The sequence below is a fragment of the Erythrolamprus reginae genome, chromosome 2 (assembly GCF_031021105.1).
Source record: "Erythrolamprus reginae isolate rEryReg1 chromosome 2, rEryReg1.hap1, whole genome shotgun sequence".
NCBI classification, from domain to species: Eukaryota; Metazoa; Chordata; class Lepidosauria; order Squamata; family Dipsadidae; genus Erythrolamprus; species Erythrolamprus reginae.
This window is the reverse complement of record NC_091951.1, coordinates 30,593,578-30,613,856: the sequence shown is the minus strand read 5'-3', so window position 1 is coordinate 30,613,856 and position 20,279 is coordinate 30,593,578. Positions and strand designations below refer to the sequence as shown.

Sequence of the window (20,279 nt, the reverse complement as noted above, 5' to 3'; positions counted from 1 at the left end):
AAAGCTCAAGGATGAGGACCAGAACATCATGATGGATTTTGAGGCACGAGAATCACCTCCGTAAGTATGCAAAGTGAAGTGGAGAAATGATCCGAACCCGAGGGGCCAAACCAAGACCTCACCTGCATCTCTCGGTGATAGACGGGATAGGAGTCAGTGAAAGATCCATCGCCCTGTTGCTGCTTCAGAATCCACTTCACTGATCCCCGGATCCCAGCACTTTCCACCTCCTGGTAGTTCCGAGCCAGGGACAAAACCTTCACCACGAAAGCTGTGAGCCTAAAGCAAAAGTGAAATGGGTAAACCCTCAGGATTCCAGCAAGTCCTGATAAAAATTGAAACATAGAAGACTGACGGCAGAAAAAGACCTCATGGTCCATCTAGTCTGCCCTTATACTATTTCCTGTATTTTATCTTACAATGGATATATGTTTATCCCAGGCATGCTTAAATTCAGTTACTGTGGATTTACCAACCACATCTGCTGGAAGTTTGTTCCAAGGATCTACTACTCTTTCAGTGAAATAATATTTTCTCCCGTTGCTTTTGATCTTTCCCCCAACTAACTTCAGATTGTGCCCCCTTGTCCTTGTGTTCACTTTCCTATTAAAAACACTTCCCTCCTGAACCTTATTTAACCCTTTAACATATTTAAATGTTTTGATCATGTCCCCCCTTTTCTTTCTGTCCTCCAGACTATACAGATTGAGTTCATTAAGTCTTTCCTGATACGTTTTATGCTTAAGACCTTTCACCATTCTTGTAGCCTGTCTTTGGACCTGTTCAATTTTGTCAATATCTTTTTGTAGGTGAAGTCTCCAGAACTGAACACAGTATTCCAAATGTGGTCTCACCAGTGCTCTATATAAGGGGATCACAATCTCCCTCTTCCTGCTTGTTATACCTCTAGCTATGCAGCCAAGCATCCTACTTGCTTTTCCTACTGCCTGACCACACTGAACAGGTCCAAAGACAGACTACAAAAATGGTGGAAGGTCTTAAGCAGAAAACATATCAGGAAAGACTTCATGAACTTAATTTGTATAGTCTGGAGGACAGAAGGGAAAGGGGGGACATGAAAGGTTCTGGAGGGAAGTGTTTTTAATAGGAAAGTGAACACAAGAAGAAGGGGACACAATCTGAGGTTAGTTGGGGGAAAGATCAGAAGCAACATGAGAAAATATTATTTTACTGAAAGAGTAGTAGATCCTTGGAACAAACTTCCTGCAGGAGGTCAACTAAGCCATACCCACCATGGCCACGCCCACCCAGCAACTGGGCAAAGAACCCCTTGCTAAAAATTTTGAAGCCCACCCTTGATTGCAACCATCATAAATATATATGGCTGTTTTGGTGCAACAGCGTGCGTGCCGCCATCTTTTTTTTCTAATTTCCCACAATTTTTGGCTCTCTAAGCATGTGCAGAAGGAAAATCGTCCCTCTCCACATGTTCAGAAGCAAAATTCCACTGTGGACAGCTGCGTGTACACAAAACATTATAATGCGCACGCAGTGCATTGGTAGGAAAAGATAAGGAATCCGCCCCAGGTTTGATCCCTATGACAATCATTAAGTGTTATACGACATGATTCTTGCCAAATGTATATTTTATTTTATGTACGCTGAGAGCATATGCACCAAGACAAATTCCTTGTGTGTCCAATCACACTTGGCCAATAAAAATTCTATTCTATTCTATTCTATTCTACCTGTGGGAGACTTATCCTTTAGTTATGTATAAATAAAAATGTCTTGATTTAACTGTCCACCTCAGAGCCTATTTGGCAAAAGGCATAATAATGATGATGATGATAATGATGATAATAATAACAACAACAATAACAACAACAACAACAACAGCAATAATAATAATAATAATAATAATAATAATAATAATTTATTAGATTTGGATGCCGCCCCTCTCCGTAGACTCGGAGCAGCATACTGGGTCAGGGGTTGGTTCCACTTATCTTTGCTACCGGTTCGCATCGCAACATTTTGTGTGCTTCCCTTCATGCAATTTCAGTTCTGCACATGCTCCGAAGGTGGTTTCAGGCCAAAGCACAGCTGGGGAGCTGCTCAGCTGTGCTTCGGATGAAGAATTAAAGGACGGTATTAGCCCAGGGGCGGGTGGGTGGGCTTTTTTCACAGCAGAGGACAAGGAGAAGCCATCCACACAATGAAAAAAAAACCACCGAATTTTTTTTTTTAAAAAGATGGTGATGTGCATGGATCGGCACAGACAGAACCAGATCCGTGCTGCCAAAATTGCATCACCAGCAGGTCACTAATAGTTCCGATGATCTGGTCCAAACCGGAAGGAATCTACCCCTCTACCAGGCTAAGAACCTTGCCGTGATTTATGGCTATCAGCATAGTTCCCTCTAAGCTGAGCAGTGAGCAATCGCTCACTTAAAAATCATCATCAACTCAGAGTTTTCCAAACCTGCCCAGAAGCCGAGAGGGAAAGAGTGAGAGGGAAGGAGAGAGAGAGGAAGAGAGAGAAACAGATAGAAAAAAGAGAGGAAGGAAAAGAGAAAGAAAAAGAATGGGAGTAAGGGAGAAAGAAAATCAAAATCTAGTTTGAAACTAGCTCAACTATTTAAGTGGCATTTTGATATTGATAGAGTTGCCCTATTATGAGCTCACTGTTATAGACACACAGTACAGTATTTTATTTTGAAATTCTCTGAGGCAAAACAGGGTGGGTTTTTTGTTTGTTTGTTTGTTTATTTATTTATTTATTTATTTTTCCTGTGCTGCCCACCCCAAAAAAAATTAGAGGGAACACTGGCTATCAGATGGACAGCTTTGGCTACCATATTGTAATGGTCCAAGTGAATGATATTCTGAAACAAGAGGGAGAGCTACAAACTGGATAAGTGATGGGTAAAAAAAATATCTCATTCTAGGATCATCCAATCCCAGACTAAAAGATACTTCAGCCTAGGACCCTCCGTAGTGGTTAGGACCCTGGGTTGACAATCAGCAGGCTTGTGTTCAAAACCTGGTAGCCGCAAGATCGGGTGAGTTCCTGTCACTCGTTCCAGCTCTTGTTGTCAGCCCAGCAGTTCAAAAATGTACGAACATTACAAGATGGCTACCACTTCAACAGGCAACTTAACAGGTACTCTAACTGGCGCCCCTCTAGATGATGTCACCAGCTAATCCTCTCAACCCGGAAGCACTTCAGTGTTCCTGATATGGATGTAATACTCTTTCTAGTTTTCCAGAGACTAAAAGGCAAGCAGGCTGTTAATTTATTTGTTTGTTTGTTTGTTTGTTTGTTTGTTTGTTTGTTTGTTTGTTTGTTTGTTTGTTTGTTTGTTTGTTTGTTTGTTTGTTTGTTTGTTTGTTTGTTTGTTTGTTTGTTTGTTTGTTTGTTTGTTTGTTTGTTTGTTTGTTTGTTTGTTTGTTTGTTTATTTATTTATTTATTTATTTATTTATTTATTTATTTATTTATTTATTTATTTATTTATTTATTTATTTATTTATTTATTTATTTATTTATTTATTTATTTATTTATTTATTTATTTATTTATTTATTTATTTATTTATTTATTTATTTATTTATTTATTTATTTATTTATTTATTTATTTATTTATTTATTTATTTATTTATTTATTTATTTATTGGATTTGTATGCCGCCCCTCTCCAGAGACTCGGGGCGGCTAACAGCGACAATAAAACAGTGTACATTAGTAATTTGGTATTGATGATTAAAAATCAATTAATATAAAAACCAAACATACATACATACATACATACCATGCATAGAATTGTAAAGGCCTAGGGGGAAAGAGGATCTCAATTCCCCCATGCCTGGTGGCAGAGGTGGGTTTTAAGTTAATAGTCAGGATGTAGGTACCGTGAAAATTGACTGGCCGCCATTGACATACCTCTGCTGTCATTAAGGAGCTGCAGGCAGCTTGACAGAGATTTGGGTGTCATTTTGTTCTTAGGTATGTTTTTTATGTTATGCTTTTAAATCTTTTGTTTTAGGTAATAATAAAGCTTAAAATCCCCTCCAACTCTATTATTCTGTATTCTGTACTTGCTGGGACTGTTTGTTGTCTCTCGGTCCAAAAAGAACCAGTTGCCTCACACTTGGCAAAATAGAGCTGTCAGTCAGCGGAACAGGCAGCTGACTTGAACAGGCATGGTGACTTTCTCTTCATTAGAGATCTTTACTTGTACACTGTCATTTGTTAGAGAGGCACCGGTGCATTCCACCCCGAGCGCAGATAGGATTAGATCTCTATGGTATCTCCCAACTCTATGATTCCTCCCTCAAGCCCACTCCCCTCTTCCCTGTGGCTGACACCCAACCTCTTTTCCATGGTCAGCTCTTACCAGGTGCTGCTTTTGGTGTGGATCCAAGCTCCATAAGACCCATCAATTTTCCGATAATTGAGGATTCTAGTACAGCCTGCAATGCAAACAATGAAGGAGAGAAGGACTTAATGGTGCTTTTGAGAAGGAGAAAGACTGGTTTCCTGCATACACTTTTGATTGAGGGCTTAAACCCATGATGAAAAACCTATGCCACGTGTGCCACAGGTGGGACATAGAACCATAATGGGCACGCAAGGCATTACCCTATGCCACATCCAGCCTGCATGCCCACACTGGCCAGCTGATTTTTAGCCTTGGTGAAGGCTGTTTCGCCCTCTGGAGGCTTCAAGGAAGATTCCCTAAAGCCACGGAGTGCGAAAAATGGCCCAACGGACAAAACAGAAGTTCAGAAAAATGGACTCCCGGTTTGCCCATTGTGCTGTTTTTTGCACTCCAGGGGTTCAGGGAAGCTTCCCTGAAGTCACCAGAGTATGAGAAACAGCACAACAGGAAAACTGGAAGTCCCCACTCGGTTAAAGACCTCGGTATACTAATAACAAAAGATTTAAGTGCCAAAGCCCATTGCAACAACATAGCCAAGAAGGCTTCAAGAGTTGTAAATCTAATCCTATGTAGCTTCTGTTCTGGCAATCTCACACTACTTAACAGAGCTTACAAAACTTTTGCCAGACCCATCCTTGAATACAGCTCATCTGTTTGGAACCCATATCGCATCTCAGACATTAACACCCTTGAAAATGTCTAAAGATACTTCACCAGAAGAGCCCTTCACTCCTCCACTCGAAATAGAATACCCTACGAGACTAGACTTTCAATCCTGGGCCTAGAAAGCTTAGAACGAAGACGCCTTAAACAAGATCTAAGTATTGCCCACAAGATTATATGCTGCAATGTCCTGCCTATCAAAGATTACTTCAGCTTCAACCACAACAACACAAGAGCACACAACAGATTTAAACTTAATATTAACCGCTCCAAACATGACTGTAAAAAATATGACTTCAGTAACCGAGTTGTTGAAGCGTGGAACTCATTACCGGACTCCATAGTGTCATCCCCAAACCCCCAACACTTTACCCTTAGATTATCTACAGTTGACCTATCCAGATTCCTAAGAGGTCAGTAAGGGGTGAGTACAAGTGCACTAGAGTGCCTTCCGTCCCCTGTTCTATTGCTCTCCTATATCTCCTATACCTTTCTTCTATTCCTATATCTTTTCTTCTATTCTTTCATTGATATGTTCTATTACTATATCTTCTCTTCTATTCTTTCCTAGATATATTTTACTATGAATATCTCCTCTATAACCTTCATCATGTATTTTACTATGTGTGTGTGTGTGTGTGCGTATATATATGACGGCCTTGGTATATTCGGGTTTCTTCCTGTGTAGGATTTGGAAATTTCTGGTGATGTTTCGACAAGGTCCCACTCGTCATCTTCAGGCTGGTGTTTCCCCACTGACTCACCAGGAAGTTTCTACACAGCAGGCAATTGGCTTGGTAGGGTAATGATTGGTAGGATAATGATACAGGTATTAAGCAATTAGGGCTTTATTGGCTGATGTGGCCCAAGGGATCTCCCCTCCAATGTTCTCATTATTATTAAGGATCAGACAGCCCATCCTCTGTGTGTTGTAGCTAAAGCCCTACATGGCATTGGACCAGAATACCTCCAGAACCATCTTCTGCTGCACGAATCCCAGCGACCGATAAGATCCCACAGAGTTGGCCTTCTCCAGATCCCGTCGATTAAACAATGTCGTCTGGCCCTCTCGAATCAAGTTCCCCCAGAGATTAGAACTGCTCCCACCCTCCTTGCCTTTTGTAAATTGCTTAAGACCCACCTATGTCGCCAGGCATGGGGGAATTGAGATACCCCCCAGGCTTATATAGTTTATGTATGGTATGATTGTATGTTAAGAGCCGGGGTAGTGCAGCAGGTAGAGTGCTGTACTGCAAGCCACTGAAGCTGACTGTAGATCTGCAGGTCAGCGGTTCAAAGCTAATCACCAGCTCAAGATTGACTCAGCCTTCCATTCTTCCGAGGTGGGTAAAATGAGGACCCAAATTGTGGGGGCAATATGCGGGCTCTGTTCAAAAGTGCTATTTATTTATTTATTTATTTATTTATTTATTCAATTTTTATGTCGCCCTTCTCCTTAGACTCAGGGCGGCTTACAACATGTTAGCAATAGCACTTTGTAACAGAGACAGCCTATTGCCCCCACAATCCGGGTCCTCATTTTACCCACCTCGGAAGGATGGAAGGCTGAGTCAACCTTGAGCCGGTGATGAGATTTGAACCGCTGACTTTCAGATCTACAGTCAGCTTCAGTGGCCTGCAGTACAGCACTCTACCTGCTGCGCCACCCCGGCTAACATGCTGTAAGCCGCCCTGAGTCTAAGGAGAAGGGTGGCATAAAAATCGAATGAATGAATGAATGAATGAATGAATGAATGACCCACCCCGAGTCTGCGGAGAGGGGCAGCATAGAAATCTAATGAATTATTAAATTATTATTATTATTACCTGAGCGGAGATTTTCTAGGGCCACTTCTTTGCTTTCCGGTTTCAGATTGAGCCACTGCTCTGTCTGGTCCAAGTAGTTCATGGCATAGATCGCAGGGGCCATCAATACCATGGTCTGTTCCGCACATCCATTTGGCACTCGCAGCAGGGAGGAGATGCCATTGGGATCCAGAGAACTCTGAATGGTGTCAGCAGGAAATGATCCTGTGCGAAGAAATGTTTGTTAGAATATTCATGACTGGGAGAGCCAGTGGTAACAAGGTAAGCCAATGAATAGGCATAGCAACTCGGTCAGCCAATAGGAGCTAACTACTTCTGAGTCTGTGCAGAGAATCAAAACTGGAATTGTTGCAGGAACTGGGGCATGGCTAGTTTAATGAAAAGAAGGACCAGGGGAGACATGATAGCAGTGTTCCAATATCTCAGGGGTTGCCACAAAGAAGAAGGAGTCAACCTGTTCTCCAAAACACTGAGGGTAGAACAAGAAGCAATGGGTGGAAACTAAACAAGGAGAGAAGTAACTTAGAACTAAGGAGAAATTTCCTGACAGTCAGAACAGCTGACCAGTGGAACAACTTGCCTCCAGAAGTTGTGAATTCCCCAACACTGGAAGTTTTTAAGCAGATGTGTCGGATAACCATCTGTCTGAAGTAGTGTAAGGTTTCCTGCCTAAGCAGGGGATTGGACTAGAAGACCTCCAAGGTCCCTTCCAACTCTGTTGTTGTTGTTGTTGTTGTTGTTGTTGTTGTTGTTGTTATTATTATTATTATTATCTCTTGCAAGGCAACTTCAGACAAAAACTTTCATGTTAGTTAGAACAATTAATCAGTGAAATGATTTGCCTCCAGAGGTTGTGGGATTTCCAACACTGGAGTTTTGAAGAAGAGATTTGACAACCATTTGTCTGAAATGGTATAGGGTAGGGGTGTCAGAAATAGCGATTAATTACAGTCCATGTGGACCATAATAAATCCTTTCCGGAGGCGATGGAGTGAGAGAGAGCATTTGTTTTCAAACAAGGTTTCTTTTTATTATAAAAGTATAAAATTAAATTATGCCACAAGGGGCAAATAAAAATATGTCTTCACATTATAACTGCTAGCAAAGGACTGACAATATAAAATGGAGAATATGAGAGAGACGGATGTGATGCATAAATGACGTGGCAGGATTTTACCTCATAATGGGAGGACCTTAATACAAACACACAGTTAACTATTTAATTACTGAATAACTCTAAATGTCTCTAAATGTCTCTGGGGCTGTCAATACTCAGCGTGACAAGGGATAGTCAAAGTCGACTCTTCTATGACTTGTGGACATCAACTCCCAGCATTCCTAGTTCAGGAATTCTGGGAGTTGAAGTCCACGTGTCATAGAAGAACTAACTTTGCCTACATCTGGTATAGGGTTTCCTGCTTGAAGAGGGGGTTGAGCCAGAAGACCTCCCAGCTCCCTGCCAACTACATTAGGCTATTACAGTATTTTGTTAAGAGTGTCTGGTTGGGGACAGTTATCTGAAATTACACCACTGCAGCCCTGGTAATGAATAGAAAGCTAAGCAGGCTTGGTATAAAACCCCTCAAATTTGCCCTTCACCTGTCAGTCGGACACTCATCTTGAAGTCTCCCTCAGGAATGGCGTTGGATGGCAGTTCACCTGAAATCGTCACAAATCTGGCACGATCATCTAAATCAAGCAAAGATGGTTAAAAAAAAATTAGTAACTCCATATTGCTCCAATACAGCATCTTCTAAAACTCTTGCAAATGGTTTATAAATTGTGCCCGATGGCTTCCTTCCCCCTCATAAATATTATCCTTCACTCAGACATGTACACCACGCTGAGTCACCTCAAGAAGGGCGGCATAGAAATCAATCAATCAATCAAACAAACAAACAAACAAACAAACAAAAAATAAATAAATGCCAGATGTTGGAATAGATATAGAAGGATTGACCAGAAGTTATTTCTAATGGCTAAGAATAGTAACTTATTTATTTATTTATTTATTTGTTTGTTTGTTTGTTTGTTTGTTTGCTTGCTTGCTTACTTACTTAGTTACTCACTCACTCACTCACTCACTCATTCATTCATTCATTCATTCATTCATTCATTCATTCATTCAATTTTTATGCTGCCCTTCTACTTAGACTCAGGGCAGCTTACAACATGTTAGCAATAGCACTTTTTAACAGAGCCAGCATATCTCCCCCACAATTCGGGTCCTCATTTTACCCACCTCGGAAGGATGGAAGGCTGAGTCAACCTTGACTCATTGACTACATTTTATTTTATTTTATTTTCCAAAAATGTATTTTTTATTTTTTCCACATTCAATATACTATTTCATACACTTTCAATAATCTTACTATACATATATCATTTTCCCCCCAAATACAATAGGCTAAATCATATTTTGGGTTTATCTTGTATTATTTCATCTGTATCCACCTTCTCCCCACTTCCCTCTTTCTATCTCAGGTGGCTAGTCCACCTCCACTACCTACTTTCTTATTCCTTCTCCCTCCTTCTACTAACTTACTACCATCTCTTCTCCTCCCTCCTTCTTTCTCCTATTCTTTCTTTTTCTCTCTCTCCTTTCTCTCCCCCCTCCCTTCCTACTTCCCATCCACCCTCCAACTCCTTCCTTGTGGATAATTCTATAACCATTACCTTTGTCAATATTTTATTTAGCCAGTTTTATTTATTTAACAATAAAACTAATAAGAGTCATATAAGAAATTAACATACTAAAATCACTCCCCACCCCACATCCCCCACCCCGGCAACAGCATCTCACGCAAGCCATTTAATGGGCTCCATCCAGGGGTGGGTTGTTATTGGTTTGGCCTGGTTCTTAGAACCAGTAGCGCCAGCGGTGGGAGGCTCCACCCAGCCGCCAGAATGCTTCTGTGCATGTGCAGAAGTTTCACATGTGAGAGAGAATGAGTGCGCTTACAAACTGGTAGTAAAGGGTTTTAGAAACCACCACGTCTTACCATTGCTTTCAAGAGGAATGGTATATTCTTCTACACTGATGGCTCCCTCTTTCTGAAAAGAGAGAAGAAATGAAACAGGTGTGGCTAAGCAGCAGGTTCTCTTTTTTTTGCAATAGTATTTTCATTAAGAATTACAATTACATTACTGCTAGGAATAATAAATAAAAAATTAGACAAAAATAAATACTATCTGCTGATACACATACTGACTGCAACTAGAATGGCAATAGCCCAATGCTGGAAAAAACCTAACGCTCCGGAAGACTCATTAATACTAAAGAAAATTCTTGACTGTGCAGAACTAGATGTCTTAACATTCAAATTAAAAAAAACAAAGAAGACTCCGATTATTATAAAACATGGAACATATTTTATGATTGGTTTAAGAGGAGAAATAGAAGTTCAAATTGAATTGTGATAATAACGATGCTTTAAGATATGTATTTATTGACAGAAAGATGAAATACGATGCAATTACAACGATTTTTTGTGAAAACAAATCTTTATGTAACTAAATTAATTAATAAAAAAGGGTACGGAAGGCGGTTTAAAAATAATAATAATAATAGAGAAGACATTGATAATTTTGTAATTGTCCAGGTGTTTTTTGTTGGTATGTATGTTTTTCTATTTTCTTTTTTGTGTATTGCAAATATTGCAAATATGTCAATGTATATATTTTCTTGATTATGCTTTTTAAAAAACAAATTAATAAAAATTACTTTAAAAAAAAGAATTACAATTACAATGGAAAAAAAACATACAGTGTTCCCTCGATTTTTGCAGGTTCGAACTTTGTGAAAAGTCTATACCACAGTTTTTCAAAAATATTAATTAAAAAATACTTCGCGGCTTTTTTCCCTATACCACGGTTTTTCCCGCCCGATGATGTCATATGTCATCATCAAACTTTCATCTGCCTTTAATAAATATTTTTTAAAATAAACTTTAATAAATAAACATGGTGAATAATAATATAAATGGTTGCTAAGGGAATGGGAAATTGTAATTTAGGGGTTTAAAGTATTAAGGGAAGGCTTGTGATACTGTTCATACCCCAAAATAGTGTATTTACTTCCGCATCTCTACTTCGCGGAAATTCGACTTTCGCGGGCAGTCCCAGAATGCATCCCCCACGAAAATCAAGGGAACACTGTATATCAAATCAACCACCCCCCATAAAAGGATAAAAAGACAAAGTAGAAGGTGAAGAAAGGAAAGAAACAAAGGAAACCGAGAAAGAGAAAAGAAAGAAAAAGTAATAAAAAGAAAAAAACGTGATGAAGAAGTGAACCTATAAAGAAGCAAACTTATTTTATTTATTCATTTTATTTGCCATACAAATATAGTATTGTATTGTGGTATGTTTAACATAATATAAGTATAAAGTAGAGATAGAAAAGATAAAAAGACATTGGGATAGGAACGGTAGGCACAAAGGTACACTTATGCATGCCCCTTACAAACCTCTTAGAAAAGGGGAGAGGTCTATTGTAGATAATGTAAGGTTGAAGATTTTGGGATTGGGGGAAGAAACAACAGAGTCCGGTAGTGAACTCCAGGCGTTGACCACTCTATTGCTGAAATCGTATTTTCTGCAGTCTAGTTTGGAGAGAAACTTGAGTTTGAACATTCTTCTCCTTTAATTGCAATCTTTAGTTCCTTCTAGTTCACTTCCTGTTCCAATTTTTACTGTGGCGTGATTATGCAGCTATTATTATCAAGTGATAAAAGATGAACGGTATTTGTGAACCAAGTGGGCGCGGTAAATATAGGCACAAACAAGAAATGTGGTCTTCTGTCTGCAGAATGTTGCAAAAAAGCTCAGGATATTTGCATCTCTTTGTCTCTAATCCAGAAATACCCTATAAAATTGCTTTGTAAGTTTGATCATGTGGTTCCCCCCATTTTAGCAGAATTTGCAAAGCTTTTGTCATTTGAAATTGCTATGTTTAGCTACTATTGAGAGTGGAATCAGCCAGGATTTCATGGCCATTTCTGATCCTCCTTCCTCTGTCTTTGGTAATATACCATGCAGGCACCTCATTCAAAAGGCAATTTTAATCCTTGGATTGGAGAAGACTTGATGATGATGATGGAGGAGAGGAAGAGCGAGGGGCAGGAGGGGGAGGAAGAGGTGGGGGGAGGAGGAGGAGGAGGAGGAGAAGGAGAAGATGTAAAATAATGCACTTGGGGAAAAGGAATCCTCAATCTGAATATTGTATTGGCAGTTCTGTGTTAGCAAAAACTTCAGAAGAGAAGGATTTAGGGGTAGTGATTTCTGACAGTCTCAAAATGGGTGAGCAGTGTGGTCGGGCAATAGGAAAAGCAAGTAGGATGCTTGGCTGCATAGCTAGAGGTATAACAAGCAGGAAGAGGGAGATTGTGATCCTGCTATATAGTGTGCTGGTGAGACCACATTTGGAATACTGTGTTCAGTTCTGGAGACCTCACCTACAAAAAGATATTGACAAAATTGAACGGGTCCAAAGACGGGCTACAAGAATGGTGGAAGGTCTTAAGCATAAAACGTATCAGGAAAGACTTAATGAGCTCAATCTGTATAGTCTGGAGGACAGAAGGAAAAGGGGGGACGTGATCGAAACATTTAAATATGTTAAAGGGTTAAATAAGGTCCGGGAGGGAAGTGTTTTTAATAGGAAAGTGAACACAAGAACAAAGGGACACAATCTGAAGTTAGTTGGGGGAAAGATCAAAAGCAACATGAGAAAATATTATTTTACTGAAAGAGTACCTTATGCCACCAGACTTGAAATTTTTGAGCTAGATATTTAGAACTGCACCACCCTCAATCTGACCTAAGTGTAGCACACAAAATTATCTGCTGCAATGTCCTATCTATCAATGACTACTTCAGATTCAACCGCAACAATACGTGAGCTCACAATAGATACAAACTTAATGTAAACCGTTCCAAACGTGATTGCAAAAAATTCAACTTCAGCCACAGGGTGGTCAATGCTTGGAATACATTACCTGACTCTATAGTTTCTTCCCCAACCTTAGACTATCTACCGTCGAACTCACCACATTCCTAAGAGGTCTGTAAGGGGTGTGCATAAGCGCACCATCGTGTCTACCTTCCCTCTCCTAATGTACCCATGTATTCATAATTTTTTGTACTCATAACCATGCTTGTACTTCTTATATGATCGAAACATTTAAATATGTTAAAGGGTTAAATAAGGTCCAGGAGGGAAGTGTTTTTAATAGGAAAGTGAACACAAGAACAAGGGGACACAATCTGAAGTCAGTTGGGGGAAAGATCAAAAGCAACATGAGAAAATATTATTAACTTTTCAGTTAATTTTGAAAAACAACAGATAGTTCAGAAGGATTAGACTCCCCGTTTCGGAGGATCGTGTTACCTTGTGTCTCGGCAGTGCTTTTCTCTTTATTTCCTGCTGTGAGAAAGCTGGGAGCCCCGATCAGCTGGGGCTCGGAAAATGGCGATTGTGACCGAGCTGGTTTGATTCTGCCCTGAATCCACACTTTTTAAGAGCATTCTGCAGTGGGGTGAGCTGTATTGTTGCAATTACATTGAGGCTCAACCCGGGGGCTGACAGAGATAAGAAGAGTGGGGGTTGCCGCCCAGCATTGACTCATATTGACACGGACAGAGGTGGAGAGGTGGAGAGGGACTGAGAAGGAGCGAGCGAGTGTGTGAATGTTCAGGGCAAGCATGCTGGGCCGACTGTGCACGGGCCGAGGAGGAAAGTAGATAGAGGAAAACGTCCCCCACAACAGCAGGACGTTCCCAAAAACAACGGGATCTACCGGATAGACGCTGGACGTCGAGTGGTTACATGGTGGGCACGCTTGACGTCGGAGGGCTTTGCGGTGGACATACTCGGTGTTGGAGTGCCTGGAAGAAGGAGGGTCTGCCATTATAGTGAACAAGGAGATTGTGAGAAAGAAACTGCCAGATTGAAATTGACAGTATGAAAACCTTGTGGCTGCTGGATGCTATAACTGAAGACCAGGGGATACAGAGATACCTCTCAAATAACAGCAGAGGTACTGGTAGACATTTGGGACGACCCATGAGAGACCGGGGGTGTCGTGGAGGTGAGAAAGCTGATAACAACGACAGTGGCAAAGAGAAAACCTGGGACGACAGAGGACAGAGTTTATACTCAGGACTGTTTGTCCTACTAATAACATCATACATCCCTCAGACTCACCTTTTTAGACTGGATGATATCTATATGAACTTGGCTTAATTGATTAATTAACTGACCAGTTGAAATATCTTCTACCTATATATTTATTTTTATTACTTATATTTATCTATATTTTTAATAATTAATATTTTAATAATATGAACTATTAGTTTTATATTAACTCTTTTTAATTAAATTATTGTGGGGATTTTTAAGTGGATGGGAGGATGGTAGTGATGGCATGAATGAATGGGACTATTTTAGTAATTATTGGAATGAATGGAATACTGTGAATGAAAATGAATGGGAGGGGAGTGATAGATGGAATGGAGTGGGTGAGAGGGATTATAATATGTATGGAATGAATGAATATGACATGAATGGAATTTTTGGCACACCTGACGCTGGAGGGGCAGGAGGGGAGGGGACACTTATCTCTGGGGTGGCAGAGGGTCAAAATATCCCAGTCTTGCTGGGGAGAGGCAGGTATGGCGGAAGCCATGGAGCTAGCCGTTCCAGGGGAAGGAGGAATCGCTGCTTAGTAGCGATCCCTTCTTCAGGCTCCATGAGCTTAACTCAAAGCACTGGTGATGAGTGTAATTCTGGCCCTGGGCTCAAGTTGTTGCTACTCAATGCCAGGTCGGTGGTAAATAAAGCTCTCCTCATCCGGGATCTGATCCTGGATGAGGAGGCCGACCTGGCTTGTGTGACCGAAACCTGGCTGGGCCCAGAGGGAGGAGTTCCTCTCTCTGAAATTTGCCCAGCTGGGTTTCGGGTATGGCACCAACCTCGACCCCAGGGAAGGGGGGGAGGAGTGGCTATTGTAGCCAGGGAGAGTCTTGGCCTGCGTAGGCTCATTGCTCCAGAGGTTGCGGGTTGCGAGTCCCTCCTGGTGAAGTTGGACTTAGGGGTTCAGGTGGGCTTGTTACTCACGTACCTGCCTCCCAGCTGCGTGTCAACAGCCCTGCCTGTGCTGCTCGAGGAGGTGGCCGGGCTGGCGGTGGAGTTCCCCGGACTTATCGTCCTGGGGGACTTCAATCTGCCGTCGCTCGGCGGTTCCTCTGGACTGGCACAGGAGTTCATGGCCACCATGACAGCCATGGACCTGACTCAAGTAGTTCAGGGTCCGACTCACGAGGGTGGGCACGCACCCGATATGATATTCCTCTCTGAGCAACTGAGTAATGATCTGAGATTAAGGGGCTTAGAAGTGCTGCCTTTGTCGTGGTCAGATCATTTCCTACTGCGGCTTAACTTCCTGGCTCCAATCCTTCCCCGCAGGGAGGCGGAACCAATTAGGAGGTTCCGCCCCAGACGCCTGATGGATCCAGAAGGCTTCCAGATGGCGCTTGGGGTTATTCCAGATACACTTGTCCACAGTTCGGCAGAGTCTCTTGCTGAGGCCTGGAACAAGGCTGCAGGGGAGGCTCTTGACCGGATTGCGCCGTTGCGACCTCTCCGCGGCACTAGACCCCGTAGAGCTCCATGGTTCAACGAGGAGCTCCGGGTGTTGAAGCGCCAGAAGAGACGTCTGGAGAAGCGATGGAGGAAGAGTAAGTCCGAATCCGATCGAACACTTGTAAGAGCTCATATTAAGACTTACAAAGTGGCGCTCAAGGCGGCAAGATGCGCGTATCATGCCGCCTTGATTGCATCAGCGGAATCCCGCCCGGCCGCTCTGTTTAGGGTAACCCGCTCCCTTCTTAATCAGAGGGGAGTTGGGGAGCCCTTGCAGAGTAGTGCCGAGGATTTTAACACGTTTTTCGCTGATAAAATCGCTCGGATCCGGGCCGACCTCGACTCCAATTGTGAAACAGAGTCGACTGACAATGAGTCAGTCGAGGTGACTGGGGCTAAACGTCTTTGTCCATCTGTCTGGGGGGAGTTTGACTTGGTGACACCTGATGAAGTGGACAAGGCCATTGGAGCTGTGAGTTCCGCCACCTGTTTACTGGATCCGTGTCCCTCTTGGCTGGTTTCGGCCAGTCGAGGGGTGACACGGAGCTGGGTCCAGGAGATTGTCAACGCCTCCTTGGGGAGGGGGTCCTTTCCGCCACTTTATAAGGAGGCGGTTGTGCGCCCCCTCCTCAAGAAGCCTTCCCTGGACCCAGCCGTGCTTAATAACTACCGTCCAGTCTCCAACCTTCCCTTCATGGGGAAGGTTGTCGAGAAGGTGGTGGCACTTCAACTCCAGCGGTCCTTGGATGAAGCCGATTATCTAGGTCCTCAGCAGTCTGGATTCAGGCCCGGCTACAGCACGGAAACTGCTTTGGTCGCGTTGATGGATGATCTCTGGCGGGCCCGGGACAGGGGCTTGTCCTCTGTCCTGGTGCTCCTTGACCTCTCAGCGGCTTTCGATACCATCGACCATGGTATCCTTCTGCGCCGGCTGGAGGGGTTGGGAGTGGGAGGCACTGTTCTTCAGTGGTTCTCCTCCTACCTCTCCGGTCGGTCGCAGTCGGTGTTAGTGGGGGGTCAGAGGTCGACCCCGAGGTTTCTCCCTTGTGGGGTGCCTCAGGGGTCGGTCCTCTCCCCCCTGCTATTTAATATCTACATGAAACCGCTGGGTGAGATCATCCAAGGGCATGGGGTGAGGTATCATCAATATGCCGATGATACCCAGTTGTACATCTCCACCCCATGTCCAGTCAACGAAGCAGTGGAAGTGATGTGCCGGTGCCTGGAGGCTGTTGGGGCCTGGATGGGTGTCAACAAACTCAAACTCAACCCAGACAAGACGGAGTGGCTGTGGGTCTTGCCTCCCAAGGACAATTCTATCTGTCCGTCCATTACCCTGGGGGGGGAATTATTGACCCCCTCAGAGAGGGTCCGCAACTTGGGCGTCCTCCTCGATCCACAGCTCACATTAGAAAAACACCTTTCAGCTGTGGCGAGGGGGGCGTTTGCCCAGGTTCGCCTGGTGCGCCAGTTGCGGCCCTATTTGGACCGGGAGTCATTGCTCACAGTCACTCATGCCCTCATCACCTCGAGGCTCGACTACTGTAACGCTCTCTACATGGGGCTACCTTTGAAAAGTGTTCGGAAACTTCAGACCGTGCAGAATGCAGCTGCGAGAGCAATTATGGGCTTCTCCAAGTATGCCCATATCACTCCAACACTCCGCAGTCTGCATTGGCTGCCGATCAGTTTCCGGTCACAATTCAAAGTGTTGGTTATGACCTATAAAGCCCTTCATGGCACCGGACCAGAATATCTTCGGGACCGCCTCCTGCCGCACGAATCCCAGCGACCGGTTAGGTCCCACAGAGTTGGCCTTCTCCGGGTCCCGTCGACTAAACAATGTCGTCTGGCGGGACCCAGGGGAAGAGCCTTCTCTGTGGGGGCCCCGACCCTCTGGAACCAGCTCCCCCCTGAGATTAGGATTGCCCCCACCCTCCCTGCCTTTCGTAAACTCCTTAAGACCCACCTTTGCCGTCAGGCATGGGGGAACTAAAACACCTCCCCCTTGCCCATGTTGTTTTGTTGATTGATTGACTGTGTGCCTGTTTTTTTATATATACTGTTTTGTTTTTGTTTTTTTTATGAGATTATTAATTTCAATTGGAATCTGGATGGGTGGGCATTGGATTTGGTATTGTGTACTGTACTGTTTTTTTTATTATTGTTGTGAGCCGCCCCGAGTTTGCGGAGAGGGGCGGCATATAAATCCAATAAACCTAACCTAACCTAACCTTTACTGAAAGAGTAGTAGATCCTTGGAACAAACTTCCAGCAGACGTGGTAGATAAATCCACAGTAACTGAATTTAAACATGCCTGGGATAAACATATATCCATCCTAAGATAAAATACAGGAAATAGTATAAGGGCAGACTAGATGGACCATGAGGTCTTTTTCTGCCGTCAGACTTCTATGTTTCTATGTTTCTATATATTCACAATATTTTGGACCTGCATGACAGGTCCAAAATAAATGAGAAACAGTTTTGTGATTTTGGAAGATTTGTTATCCTTACTTAACACCATTTTGCGCCTGGAGCAAAATTATAAATTCTTGTCACCAATGAAGGACTACCAAAATTTTTACTACCACACTGTGGGCGTGGCTTATGCAGGACGCCCTGCATTTTCTTTCAACATCTTTCAGTGCAAATTGGGTGCTCTAGGGCGGAGCTCCATTTTCCCTTCCCCACTGTGTTTCCCTCCGTCCGGGCAGTACCCCATCCCTGGTTGTTACCCTGTACACCAGCGGTCCCCAAACTGCGGCCCGTGGGCCACATGCGGCCCACTGAAGACATTTATCTGGCCTGCCGGTGAGTGACAAGAGCACAGGGAAAACAGAGAGAGAAAGAAAGAAAAGGGAAAGAGAGAGAGAGAGAGAGGGAACGGGAAGTGGAGAGGAATGAAGGAGGGAAGGAAGGAAGGAGAAATTGAGGGAACAAGGAAGAAAGGAAGGAAGGAAGAATGAAATGAATGGAGGGACAGAGGAAGGAAGGACTGTTTTTTTGGGGGGTAATTTTTTTAAATTTTTCTCTCAACATACATTCAAACAACACAGTGTACCATCTAATTTTACATGAATAAAATGCAGTATTTTGTTAGTAACTAATATCAATCATCAAAAAAGTTGCAAAAGTTTTTTTTTCTAATTTTGTCATCCAGTTACATTCATTTTCTTTTAATTAAATTTCCTCCTTAATGTTCCTTCAAAAAGTGCAACACCAATTATATTTCTAACTTATTAACCATTATGCCAAAGTGCTTCCTTCCTTCTTTATACATTTTTCATAAGCCAAGAAAACCTTGTATAGCCAATCAGATGTCAACAAAAGAAAATTAAAAACAAAACATAAACATATATGAATTTCAGACCTTCTCCCCCATGTAAATAGTACATTCCCATTTTGTTTTTTACTTTAAAACAAGGTATGTGCAGTGTACATAGGAATTTGTTCATAGGTTTTTTTTATAGTCTGGCCCTCCAACAGTCCGAGGGACAGTGAACTGGCCCCCTGTGTAAAAATTTTGGGGACCCCTGCTGTGCGCTGTAATTGAAGCTTCTTACCTCGACCTGTAATGTCTTGGAAACCTTGTCCCCTATCCCCCATTCACCAATAGCAACAACAGTGATAGGGATGTCACTGGCCCCCATAGGCACCAGAACGAAGGGCACGGGAACTGCGGAGTTCCCTGGAACATTCACTTTTTGTTTCCGTGCTGGCCCAAATGTTGCTGGGGAACAGATGCCTTCAGCCGGCTCCAGATATACCGAGACCTATGTCGAAAAAAATGAGAAACAAGATCTGTTCAAATATTAAACGTCTCTTCCAAGAACAACCAAGCAGCTGCTCTGATACTGAAACTAAGAGGGTGACTCATACATTTGTGCTTGTCCTTATATTTCTAAATTAGAGGGGGTCTTCGACTTATGACCACAACTGGGAGAGGAATTTCCATTGCTAAACTGTTTCAACTCCTATCCTCAAAACGTTGCTACAGAGCACTGCACACCAAGACAACTAGACACAGTTTGTTCCCGATCACCATCACTCTACTAAACACATAATTCCCTCAACACTGACAAACTTTTTACTAAGTCTGCACTTCTATTGCTTGTATCCTAAGATTTTTATTAATATTGATGGTTTCTTCATTGCTTAGTTTACCCCTATGACAATCACTAAGTGCTGTACCTCATGATTCTTGACAAATCTATGCATGTATTTTCTTTTATGTACACTGAGAGCATAAGCTTGTATGGTTTGTATGAGATGTATGATTGTTTTTTATATTAAGGGTTTTAAATGGTTTTAACCATTGGATTTGTACTGTTTTGTTGTTGTGAGCCGCTCCGAGTCTCCAGAGAGGGGCGGCATACAAATTAAATCAAATCAAATCAAGTCAAGTCAAGTCAAGTCAAGTCAAGTCAAGTCAAATCAAATCAAATCAAATCAAATCAAATCAAATCAAACCGATAAATAAATAAATAAATAAATATGCACCAAGCCAAATTCCTTGTGTGTCCAATCACACTTAGCAAGTAAAGTATTCTATTCTATTCTATTCTATTCTGTTCTGTTCTGTTCTATTCTATTTTATTCTATTCTATCTAAGTTGGTCTTTAAGAGAGTTCTGCCTGATTTTACAACCTATTTTGTTGTGGTTGTTAAGAAATCACTATGGTTTTTAAGCGAATCCGGCTTGCCAAATTGACTTGTTGTAAGCTGGCTGGGAAAGTCAC

The 20,279-nt window shown here is 42.5% G+C and overlaps 1 protein-coding gene across 1 annotated transcript in view; it reads right to left on the bottom strand.

The window, feature by feature from the left end:
* LOC139163096 (complement C4-B-like) overlaps positions 1 to 20,279 on the bottom strand; it is a 129,419-nt gene that overhangs the window by 38,803 nt on the left and 70,337 nt on the right. The window contains exons 21-26 of the mRNA XM_070744036.1: positions 19,104 to 19,313; positions 9,895 to 9,946; positions 8,492 to 8,581; positions 6,893 to 7,096; positions 4,358 to 4,433; positions 123 to 279 (exon numbers count right to left, since the gene is read on the bottom strand). Of these exons, the coding sequence (XP_070600137.1) occupies positions 123 to 279; positions 4,358 to 4,433; positions 6,893 to 7,096; positions 8,492 to 8,581; positions 9,895 to 9,946; positions 19,104 to 19,313 (789 nt within the window). The remainder of the gene's footprint in view (positions 1 to 122; positions 280 to 4,357; positions 4,434 to 6,892; positions 7,097 to 8,491; positions 8,582 to 9,894; positions 9,947 to 19,103; positions 19,314 to 20,279) is intronic.